General features: G+C 35.3%; 1 protein-coding gene across 3 annotated transcripts in view; it reads right to left on the bottom strand.

Moving 5' to 3' along the window:
• FAM135B (family with sequence similarity 135 member B) overlaps window positions 1-12,871 on the bottom strand; it is a 561,064-nt gene that overhangs the window by 33,663 nt on the left and 514,530 nt on the right. For all 3 annotated transcript variants that reach the window (XM_007488381.3, XM_016431905.2, XM_001370771.4), the window contains one exon: window positions 1,785-1,939. In XM_007488381.3, coding sequence (XP_007488443.1) covers window positions 1,785-1,939 — 155 coding nt within the window. The remainder of the gene's footprint in view (window positions 1-1,784; window positions 1,940-12,871) is intronic.

Genomic DNA, 12,871 nt, shown 5'->3' with positions numbered 1-12,871 from the left:
AGAAGTTGGATTAAAGGACTTCCAAGGCCCCTCGAAGCTCTAAGTCAGTGATTTTATATCAGAAGATACAATTTTGTTACCATGGCCAGTTACAGTTAAGTCTTTCCTCAGAAAATATACTACTGTTTGGAATCTCTAGTAATATTTTTCACTCCTCCTACAGTCCTCAAAGCCATGTTATTAACTCTCACTTTTTTTTCATGACTGCAAAGCAATTTTAATACAAAAATATATCTTGTTTTGAAACAGTTCAGTACAGCTTTTGTTTCTTCCTCAATTAGAATCAAGTAAGATAATCAATCACACAGCAGCAACATGGTCAGCCAGAGCTGCAGATTAGCGATAAGACACACAGGAGCTTTGGATAGTCCCTCTTGTTCCTCACAGTCACTCAGTATTATTAGAAAACAAAATTTTATAAAAGAGCAAAGACACAAATGAAAGAGGACTTGATGGGGAGTGTGCAATGAGATTTTGATTATGTCAACTTTAACAAACAGATTTTTGACTCATTTCCTCCTCCTGTTGGATAAACATTTTTTTCTTGCTTCGAAATTGTAATGAATACCTTCAAATAAGAGACCATTTCAAGAACTCTCAGGAGAATATGTAAGCCCCAGAATTTCTGTATTAAATGAGGGCCATTCAAAGATTTCTCTATCAGGTATCTTACTAAGGAACAAGTACTTAATAAATCGAATAAAATGTTTTTCTAACAGAGCTGAACCCTAAACCCAACATTGAAGACTTTGACAGTATACATGGTTTATTCTATAACAAAGCTGCAAGGTCCTTAATGGCAGAGATTGTATCAATTTTTACCTTTGTGTTTCTAGCACAATGTTTTTCAGATAAATAGGTAACTGAAAAATATTTGTTCATTGAAAATGAATTGAGCTTTCCTGTAATGGGATAAAAAGGATTAATACTAATGACTATAAGAAGAATAAGATGAAGGAGAATATGGTGATACTCATATCCAATTATCTCAAATGACAATATGATTCTATTCCTTGCTAGTCCCTTTGCCACTACTCAAAGACAAAGCTCTCTTTTCTGTTTTATCAAAACTATTGCAGAAGGCTTATAACACGTCTTCTTACTTCCACTCTATTTTCACTCTAATCCACTTATCCATCTTTTGTTGTATTTGGTCAGATCATTCATTTGGCCAAAAACCTTTAGAAGGAAGGAAGCAAAGTACCCTCCAAAATCGGGCATCACTTTATTTCCCACCCTTATTGTCAATTACTCCCTCCTTCCTGCAAATATACCCTGAACTCTACAGTAATACAGACTTCTCAAAGTACTCCCATTATCTGTAATATCTTCTTTTTTCCTATTGAATTGCCACTGGTCTCTAAAGTCTAGTTCAAATGCTTCCTTGGCCTCATTGCCCAGACAATAATGTTTTTTTCCACTGAATGTTAAATAGTACTTTGTTCTATAATGCTCTAATATCATCATTCAATATCACTTACTTTGACTTTTCTTTTTTTGGTTCTTACATACCCCAATAGTCTAAAAGCTACATGAGAACAGGAACAATGTATTTTTTAAAAAAATCTTTACCACACTGTACAGGACTGAGCATTTGAGAGATATTAATAAATATGTGAATTAATTAGAGATATTGTGAATGATTTCTTGTTCTTTTATTTTTCTGACCAGTTATTTCAGTAATTTGAGTAGATTTTTTGGTTCAAGATGCCAGGTTAATGGTGCCATTTAGCCTTTCCCTTTAAATCAGTGTTTGTTCTTTGTGCTATTCTGATGTTACTTACCTTTCCCAGGACATTCCACATATCTGTCCTCAAAAATAACAGGTAGGGTATTCCAGTCTCCATCAATATCTAGGCATTCTGCTGGAAGGGGAGGCATGCTGGTGAAGTATTCCGAATTCCGAACTTCCAAAGCAATCTGACTTTGTTTTTGGATCCTGAGAAATGCATGACAAAGATAGAAAAGAGGTAAATAAGAATAGTGATATATAGAGAGGTAAGAAATAAAGTCATAATTATAGACATAAATGATAAATTCCTGAAGTAGTTTGCAGTTCATACATTGTTTTCCTTACTGCAGTCCTTCGAGGTAGACAGTGAACTTATTGTCATCTCTGTTTTATAGCGGAAGTAACAAAAGTTGAGGTTGTTCACAAAGAACCAATCATCATCTGGGATTTCACTGACTTGGAAGTTGTACCAATGATGCTGTCACTAATCCATGTGTGCCCATTGTGGGTAACTCTCTTCCATGCCCCCTATATGTGTCCTCCAAAGAGCATCCATTCCTTCCTTTATCGTGATTAGTAAAACTTCCAACAGAAAACTGTGTTCAACTATGACTCTTCACCTTCACCTTGTGACCAGTCTATCTTTTCTCTCTATTATACCTCTTTGGTGAAATGATACATTCTTTTATTTTAAATAAATTTAATTGGTTATAGACTGCTACCTTTAATACTTGGTGGTAGAGTTCATACCCACTTTGAACTTTTCCACTCTTCCCTCTGGAATATTCATTTTTAACTCTTCAAATACTATTGTATCCTTTATCCCTCTGTCATATGGCAAGGTCACAGGGGTTATAGAATTCAGAGCCAGCAGAGACCTTAGAGATAATCTGACCTAAATCCTTCAATTTATAGATGAGAAAGATGATGCCCAGAGAAGATAAGAGATTTCCCAATGGCCATAAAGGGGCAAATGGTAGAGCCAGAATTTGACTCCAACTTCTAGCTCCAAAGTCAATAATCTTTTCACTTTCATTGCTGCAAATTGACATTTTTTAAGAGATAAAGTTGGAGGGAACATTAGTGTTCAATTGGACTAATTCTCCTTATTATTATAGATGAAGAGACTAAGTGCAAGAAAGTAAGACTTTAGGTCAAGATCACAGAGTGGAAAAGCTAGTATTCAAACCTGGACCCTCTACCTCCAATTCTGACAAGTTTAAACACTTGACCAAAGTCACACAGTGAGTGGTGTCAAATTCAATCTTCTGATTCCAAATTCAATGTTCTTCCTAGTACATTATATATCCTAAAAATGAGCTAAAGTTGTTTCATTGCCACCTCATCAGTTCTGGAGGAAAATTCAGAAAGTTCTCTCTTGCCCCTTTATGAATTTCAAAGCAACTCAATCATTTCAGCATGTTAAAACTGTGCCTTGCTCTGGTGTCCCTGTCCATCCCCTTCCTTCTAATCATTAAGTAATTTTTAGTAGGAAATAGAAGCCTTCAAGACATATATAAATCATTCCAAATATCAAAAAAGCATGATTTGCAAACTATATCATATATTAACTAAAATTCCATCCTAGAATGTATGCTAAATTAAGAGAAACTATCTAGCCACTACTTGTCAAGCTTTCTGACCTCATGATAGTATATTGGAGACAAAATCCAGACTTCTATAGTTCCAGACCCAGGAGAATGTCAAAAAGATTCTGATAACTTTGGGATGGTGACTGTGGAGATTTACTGACAACTATCAGATGATTTGGATATGTTAATGAACTAACTACAAGGTCATAGAGGAGTTAGTCTGTTCTCTCCCCCAAATCCTACAAAACAAGTCTTCCAATCCATTCCCTGTGAGTCCTCTTCCATCTTCTAAGGATCAATGCTACTCATGTATTCCCAATTCTATATTTATGTGAGTCCTCCTCATTTGTCTTCCCTTCCCATCTACTTCTCCATAGCGTCTTCCTTCACCATCCCCTTCCCTGTCCCCATATCTCTGTAACATTTTTGCCACTTGTCTCAGTGCCTTATTAAAGTATGTCTGATGCCTTGCTTCCTACTTCGAATTATGTTTTTTTTTTTTTCCTGGAAGAATAACCATAAGACTGGGCATGTCTGCCACTATTTCACAAATTATTTATCAATTCATTCAGCAATAGAAGTTATTTTCTTTCCTATATTTTTGTAAAATGTGAATTTGGGGGGCAGTACTCTGATCTGCAGAACAAACTGATTCTCATACTAGGAGATGAATAGTCATGCCCTCATAAATTTTTTAATTCCTGCTCTTTAAAACATGTAAAAAATATTTTCCTATCCCACCATTGGAATGATTGGACTTTGAAATTTCGCAAGGGGAACTTTGTGCTTAATCATCCACACATATCAATTCCATTTGTTAGCCAACCGCATTTGGGAAATAACTGCTTTCCATGTAGGTATGTGGCCAACAGAAGGGACCAACATATATATGTATATACAGCAAAGGTACTCAAGCCTCTATATTATTTGGACCTAATCTTTTTCTGTGTCCTTACCTCTAATTTCCTTTGTACACACAATGCTTTTCTTCACACATACTGGACTGGTTAGCTTTCTTTGAAAAATTACATAATAAATAGCTTCTCCCACCTGCTTCCTTCCTCCCAGCACACACATAATGTGCCTTTGCTTAAATGGCTCTCTCCCTCTAGAAGCCCATTTTCTTCTCAGCTCTCCCTGTCCAATTTTACTCATCCTTCATGGCCCGGTTTCCACATACATAATTCTGAGCTATTCTTTAAGATCCAGATCCACCTTTCTAATTCTTTTATTTTTAGTTCTGGAATCATTATTTTTGCCAATTACATGCAAAAATAACTTTAACATTCATTTTCTAACATTTTAAGTTCCAAATTTTCTCCTTTCTTTCCTCCATCTCCTCCCTGTAATGGAAAGCAATTTGATATAGGTTATAAAGGTGATATCATACAAAATATATTTCCATATTTCTCATGTTGTGGAAGAAGCCACATATAAGGGGAAGAAACAAAGAAAATACAGTATAAACACTTTCCAATATTTAATCCTTAGAGGCCAAGATAGGATTCCATCATATTTTGAGGCCCAGAGCTAAAATACTACCTTTTCCTGGGTGCTTTCATAATTCTGGTCAGAAATGATATCTTTTTCCTTTAGATTATCATAGATAATTTTTACCACTCTGACTGGCTTTATAGGCTATACCCTGAGTTATAGTTATTTGTGTCCATATCTTAGTTCCCTTACTATAATCTAATTTCCTTATGTGAATACTGAAACTGTGGCTTTGGGAGTATAATTTGATAAAGTGTCCAGGCCTTCCATGCCTATTTTCCTCCAGGCTCCTGATACTTCGGAATATTCTACTTTGTCTTAATCCCCCTCCTCCAGCTTTTAAGTTTCTTTCAGGCAAGGGTTGATGTTCTTGCTTGCACATTTATTCTATGTACTTAGCAAATTTTCTGACATGTACTAAGTGCTTGAAAAATCCTCTATCTAATCTATTATCCATCTACCCATCCATCCATCCATCCTCAGGCCTAATTTCTAATCCATATATAATGACCATAAATTTTTGGAAAATTATAATATAGCTTTCTTGCTATTCCTTTCTGATCCACAATACATATAGGTTAGATATTGTTTTTGTATTGAGAGAAGAAAAAAGACTCATCAAAATGAATGAAGGCAACATGGTATAATGGAAAGAATGATAGATTTGGAATCAGAAGATCTCAATTATCTTGGTCACAAAGAGTCTTGAAAGGTTACCTTCTGAAAACATGTCAAAGCAAGAAAATCTCTAATTCAAGAATCTTTCAATCTTCGAAGGCCAAAATTCCATCATGATGCCACTCCATATTTTTAAGCAGACAGGAACACTCAGGCATGAGAATAATTAAGTCATTTGCCTAAGGTCACAGAGGTACCTTGTAGAAGATTTGAACCCAGGTCCTCAGGCTCCAAAAACAACATTCTTTTTACTATATCATAATGCCTTGTCTACTCTGAACAAAGCCCATCAGTATCAGTTTTAATCTCATATTTTAAAAACATTTACCAAGGTATTCTATATGAAATTAGAGGTAATGAAGTAGTAAATAAGCCGGTCTTAGAGTTCAGAATTACTGGATTAAAATTCTTCTTTTGATACATTCTAGGATCTTTTAGCATTCACTTAAACACTTAATACCCAAGGCAACTCTACAAAGCCTACAATGCCGCCTGCATTCATGCAAGAACTTTGAGCATTGTAATCGATTAGTCATTTTTCAGTTGTGTCCAACTCTTCATGACCTCATTTGGAGTTTCCTTGGCAAAGATCCTGGAGTGCTTTGTCATAGCCTACTCTAGCTCCCTTTAAAAATGAGGCAACTGAAGCAAACACGGTGAAGTGACTTGCCCAGGGTCACACAGCTAGAAGTGTCTGATATTAAATTTGAACTCAGAAAGATTCTAATTCTAGGTGCAACTCTTTATCTTTATCTTTAACACTTTATACTACCTACCTGCCCAGTTTGAACCCTGGGTGATCTCTGTATAATATGAAAGTATGTATCTAGGTGATCTAACTTCCCTCCCCCAACTCTTCCAGAAATACAAGAACAAAGTAGAATACTCTACTTAATGTTCAGGAGATGCTAAGATTAAATAAATCATGTTCTCTGTCCTCATTGTTGTTTGATAATCTTATGAGTACAAAACATCAATTCATTTAGCATATAATCACAATATTAGAATGGTGGAACTAAAAAGGACCATAGAGAACATTCCTTCATTTTAGAGAGGTGGAAATTTGAATCAGAGGAAAAGACATTTCAGTGGTTATACAGTGAATTTGCGTCTGAGCTAGAAGTAAAATTCATATCTCCTCCCCCTTAGACTTTATATCACATTGCCTCTGAACCCAAACAAAGGGATTATCATTATTATTGTTACAATTATGATTACTCTTTGATGTTTTCATCTTTATTGTTATTATTGTTGTAACAATTCAAATTTAATTGTTGAAAATTTAGTGTGTACAGACTAAGCCTTTGCTTTTTTCATACAGCTTTGATCTGGCAAGTTGTTTTTCTTGCATGTCTCCCAGATTATCTCCAGAAAGAAAATAAAGACTTATAAAGGCTCCTTTTTTTTTTTTAGAAATCAAATCCTTGACACTAAATTATTTATAGCAGCTTGTGTTTGTGTGTGTGTGTGTGTGTGTGTGTGTGTGTGTGTGTGTGTGTGTGATAACAAGGAACTTGAAACAAAGTAGATATCCATTGATTGGGGGATGGCTGACCAAACTGTGATGCATGAATGTAATGTAATAATACTATTTCATAAGAAATGACCAAAGTGATGAGTACAAAGAAGCATGGAAAGGCTTATATTGACCAATGCCAGGTTAGGTAAGCAAACCCAGAAAAATAATATATGTATGAGTACAACAGTGTAAATGGAAAGAACTACAAGTAAAAAATGTGACAAAATGTTAAAAGATAACTATGAAATAAAACCAGAATTGAGAAGACCATTTCTTTCATTCCTCTGTGGGGAGATAAGATTTTTTCACACTATTATAATGAGTTTGGGAGATTTTTTTTTAATCTTTTAAGGGCAGAGACTTCACTTTATTTGGAAACTTGCTTCCATCCTGGATAGAGCACTGAACCTCAATTACTGGCTATGAGACCTTGGGCAAATGACTCAAAATCTATCTGCCTTAGTCTCCTCATCTGTAAAATGAATATAATAATAGTACCTGCCTTTGAAGGTTGTAGTGGGGATAAATAATATTTAACATATTTGAAAAACTTATCACATTATATATAGAGTAGCCATTATTAGTAGTAGTAATCATTCCCTTTTGCTCTACCCCTTGGCTTCATGAGAAGGATTTCTTGAGAATGTTGGTCGTAGAAGGGTCCTGAGCAGCCATCCATTCTAACCACTACATCCTCCAAAAAATAAGTGGCTATGCTGCCATTGCCTGAAGACCCCCTAACACATTCTTAATAAAATTTTGTTCATGATATCTTTAATTTTTCTATATGCTGGAGAGTACATGGCAAGTGTTCAGTGAAGATTTCTTGCCTTGACTCAATCCAGTTGAACTCATACCATTGTTGGTAATTAATCATTTAAGTAATCAAGAATTTCATTATCTTCTCCAGATATCTTCCCAAATCACCTTGAACCTTTTTTTTTAACTTTTGTGATTAATTTATCTTGCATTCATTAACTATTAAATAACTAAAGTTATTAGGAGGTATATAATGTAATCTACTAGGTAGCTAGCTTCATGAGAGTGGGGACCATATCTTATTTAGACTTTCAATCTCCCTCAAACAAAGTAACAGTTTATTCTTTGCATAATATATAATTAATAAATACATATGCAATTGAACAAAAATAGTTCTCATCTATATAGCTCTTTGAAGACAAAAAAAAAACAATTGGTTCATCATCCTGAGAGTTAGCTTTTGAAAAATGTATTCTCTTTATTTTTAAGATGAGAGCAGAAAGGATAAAAAAGGGTCACACTCTAGGACTAGATCCTTGACCATCTAACCCCATGGTTAATGCTCTTACTACTTCATCATATCATCTGAAGAATACAAGGTGATACTATCTGCTTTCAATTCTTCCTTGCCTTAAACATTTCCAGAGACACTTGAGTTGGTCCATCAGAGGGAATGTGGCATGGTGGGAAGAGTATGAATTTGGAGTCAGCAGAGCTGGGCATGGATCCTGGCTTTTTTACTTACTACACACGAATGTGAGACTTCAAGTCATTTAACTTGTCTGGGCCTCTCACTTCTTAGTGCTAAAAAAAAAGGGAGTTGGAGTAAATAATGTCAAAGGTTTCCTACAGCACTAAATCAGAGATCTGCAAACTGTGGTCCCTGGGTCAAATCCTGTTGACACCTTATATAGTTTTTGAGCTAAAATAGTTTCTACATTGTAAAATAAAGATTAATTGTATTTGACAATGTGAAAAACATTCTTAGCTTGTAGGCCATTCAAAAATATTTAGCAGGCAGGATTTTGCCCTTGTACTGTCAAACTCATGATCCTTCTTCACATCCTTTTTCTCCTTCCCATTGCCTCTTGGCTCCATGTTGGAAGTTAGGTAAAAGGAGATTAATAATAGCTATGATGGTTATCCTGGTGATGATGATGGGATTAAAGGTGAAGGGATTAGAGGTTTTAATGGGGATCATCTCAGTTCACCCATGGGATCACACCTATGTACAGACATATCACTGATGTGTTTCTATTCTTCTAAACCACTGCCTGTTGCCTAATTTGAAAGAAGTCTGAAATTCCATTTGCATGCAAATCTCCACTTTTGTATGCAGAACAGGAGAGTTTGGTAAACTCAAGCTGCTCTTCATGAATTCAAATAGGGTAATTATATATATCAATCATGTAGAGGACTATGTATGCAATTAAGGTATATACAGAAGGTCAGGCACCAAAGGAAATGAATTAGTCATAGTAGGCATATTCAAAAAGCAGGGTTAGTCAGTAGCAGAAACAAATTCTGTCTGTGTGTGTGTGTGTGTGTGTGTGTGTGAGAGAGAGAGAGAAAGGGGAAAGGAAAGTGCTACTTATAAATACAGGATATAGGAATCATTCCATCATTAGAAGACATGACAAGCAAGCGGCCTGATAATATAGCCAACAACTAGGTAGACTGGATAAAGCGGAAAAAAGTCTTGGGCCTGGAGTTAAGAAATCAAGTTCAAATCCAGGCTCAGGCACTTAAGAACTGTGTGACTCTGGACAAATCATTTAGTCATTGATTGCCTCAAATTCTTCATCTGTAAATGAGGACAATACAACCTACCTACCTAATTTTTAAGCACTTAGTACAATAAAAGCTTATTATTTTGTTACTCATTTAAAACAAAAACAAAAACAAATTACCCCTCTATCACAATAAAAAGTGAAAAAATGACATTTAAAAGACTTTAAAAAATTTTTTTGTGGTTAGCAGCCAATTTGACTTTAGTTTCTAGTTTATTGAAAAGTTCATTAAGTGGGGCAGCTAAGTAGCACAATGAATAGAGCTCTAGACGTGCATTCAAATCTCAGGTACTTCATATGGATGTATGACTGGGCAAGTCATTTAACCCCTGATTACCTAGCCCTTGCTACTTTTCTTAGAATTGATACTAAGACAGAAACAAAGTCATTTTTTTTAAAGTTTATTAAGGTCAATTTCTAGATATCTTATTTTCATGTGCTTCATGGAAGGAAATATATTACATAGGAGTTTCCTATTTGTACTGGGAAGAAGAGTTTCTCTATCAAGAATTACAGAATCAAAGATTTGGACTAAGAAGGGACCTTAGAGGTCATTCAATCTAATCCCTTCATTTTATGAATGAGATCTGCAGAGCATAGGCAACATTCTTAGTCAATGGTATATCTAGGATTTGAACCAAAGTTGATTATAAATACAATACAATATTGTAAGGTAATATAATATAATGTAACATAACATAATGTAACATAATTTGGCATAACATAATATAACACAATAATATGACATAATATAATAATATATTTTAATATATTAATCACATATGTCCAGTGTCTGTCTCACTTCTAATACATACTGACTGAGTGAGGGTCTTTGAGCACATTGAAGAGAAAGTGGTGACCTATCCTGGTAGAGTTTCCTCATCCAGATATCTCTATATCAAGGAAATAAATCACAATTCCAATTTGTATCCTAAACCAATAAAATAATAAGTCTATAGGTTAAAGCATAAAGGGGGATAACTGATAAGAAAGGAATATTGAGGGAGAAAAAAGGAGGAAAAGAGCGGGAATGTGGCAAGTATTGTGGTATTCAGAGAAATGGCCTACAAAACAGAAAGACCTTAGTCCAAGTCTTGATTCTGAGACATCTAGGCAGTGTGAAGCCAAAAAAAAAAATCAGTTAATCTGTCAGGGTCACAGTAAATATATTAAGAATGTGAAGTCGCAGATAAATATACAATCTACTGCAACACAAACCAATACAATGTATCTATATGAATAAGCTATTTAAATATATTCATTTATTTATATGTGTATCTCAAGAGATAATTCTGTAGGATCAAACAGGATATTATAAAATGTGTGTATCTATTTCCTTTATATCCTCTGTAGAATCATGGATCAAATTATAGAAATGTTAAATCCTGAAGCTTTTTTTCTATTACTTTAACCTTATATATACTGTACTTGGCATAGGTCACATATTTGCATTACATAGCGGCCGGGTTTATTTAAGGCATTTGTGGTATATAACATTTACTGCAGCTTTTTTACCATGTTTGCTTTCCAATAAGCACTAATCCACTGAATGTCAGAATAAAGACCTCATCCATTCTTCATTTCCCCTAAGTCTTGGCAGGCTTAAATCATGGCCTAGATCAAATGAGATTAAATATAACATGTACCAATATAAATGTCTTTATTTGAGTTTAAAATATGTTGGTAGAGGGTGGAGAAAACACGGAGAAGCAACAGTTATTATAAGAAACACCTGGGGATTTTAGCGAGTGAGCTTAATATGAATCAACAGTGTGATTTTAAAGTTGAGGAAAAGCTAATGTGATCTTCCTTGAAGCATCACCACCACAATGAGGGAGATGGTTGTACTGGTCAGACAGATTCTGTGTGTCGCATTGAGATTGGGGCAGAGATTTGGCACTGACAATAAGATTAGTACTCAGAAGATGGAGAGCATTATAAAAATGGGGCTCAAATTATGTACTATGATTATCTATGCAAGGAGCTGAAGAGATTTCAGCAAGAGCAGGATCTCTGTGATTTTTTCAGATCTGTGAGGGCAAAACTATGTTTACCACATGGCTAAAAGTTTTACTTTCTAATGTAGTAAATATCAATAGCTCTAATGATCATTAATAAGACCTCTTAAGACTAAGTCAAATTTATAAGAATACAAGCTATTCCCTAATTGCCAAATGCTCCAAGGACATGAACAAGCAATTTTCAGATGAAGAAATTGAAGTCATTGATCATCATATCAAAATGTCCCAAATCACTTTTTTTTTTGGACTTAGAGGATTTTATTTTATTTATTTATTTTTAAATTTTTATTTAATTAGTCAATTTAGAACATTTCCCCCTGGTTACAGGAAGCATGTTCCTTCCCTCCCCTCCTGTAGCTGACATGCAATTCCACTGGGTTTTACATGTGTCCTTGATCAAAACCTATTTCCATGTTGTTGATATTTTCACTAGAGTGATTGTTTAGAGACTACATCCCCAACCATATCCCCCAAACCCATGTGATCAGGCAGCTGTTTTTCTTCTGTGTTTCTGCTCCCACAGTATTTCCTCTGGATGTGGATAGCATTCTTTCTCATAAGTCCCTCTGAATTGTCCTGGATCATTGCGTGGCTGCTAGTAGAGAAGTTCATTACATTTGATTGTGCCACAGTGTATCTGTCTCTGTGTACCATGTTCTCCTGGTTCTGCTCCTTTCACTCTGCATCAATTCTTGGAGGTCATTCCAGTTCCCATGAAATTCCTCCATTTATTATTCCTTTGAACACAATAGTATTCCATCACCAACAGATACCACAATTTGTTCAGACATTCCCCAATTGAAGGGTATCCCCTCATTTTCCAATTTTTGGCCACCACAAAGAGCACAGCTATGAATATTCGTGTATATGTCTTTTTCCTTATTATCTCTTTGGGGTACAGACCCAGCAGTGCTATGGCTGGGTCAAAGGGCAGACAGTCTTTTATCACCCTTTGGGCATAGTTCCAAATTGCCCTCCAGAATGGTTGGATCAATTCACAACTTCACCAGCAATGAATTAATGTCACAACGTTGCCACATTCCCTCCAGCATTCATTACTTTCCTTTGCTGTCATGTTAGCCAATCTGATAGGTGTGAGGGCTCATAGTTGTTTTGATTTGCATTTTGACTTAGAGGATTTTAGAAGGGCCTTTGAAGGCCATCTAGTCCAACTGATTCATTTTATAAATGAGTAAACTGAGTTCCAGAGAGGTCAAGTAATTTGCCCAAGGCTACACAAGTTGTGACAGAAGTAGGATTTGAACCCAGGTATCCATGTCCAAATC

Source organism: Monodelphis domestica, chromosome 3 (assembly GCF_027887165.1).
Source record: "Monodelphis domestica isolate mMonDom1 chromosome 3, mMonDom1.pri, whole genome shotgun sequence".
In the NCBI taxonomy this organism is placed as follows: Eukaryota; Metazoa; Chordata; class Mammalia; order Didelphimorphia; family Didelphidae; genus Monodelphis; species Monodelphis domestica.
This window is presented reverse-complemented; position numbering and strand designations above follow the sequence as displayed.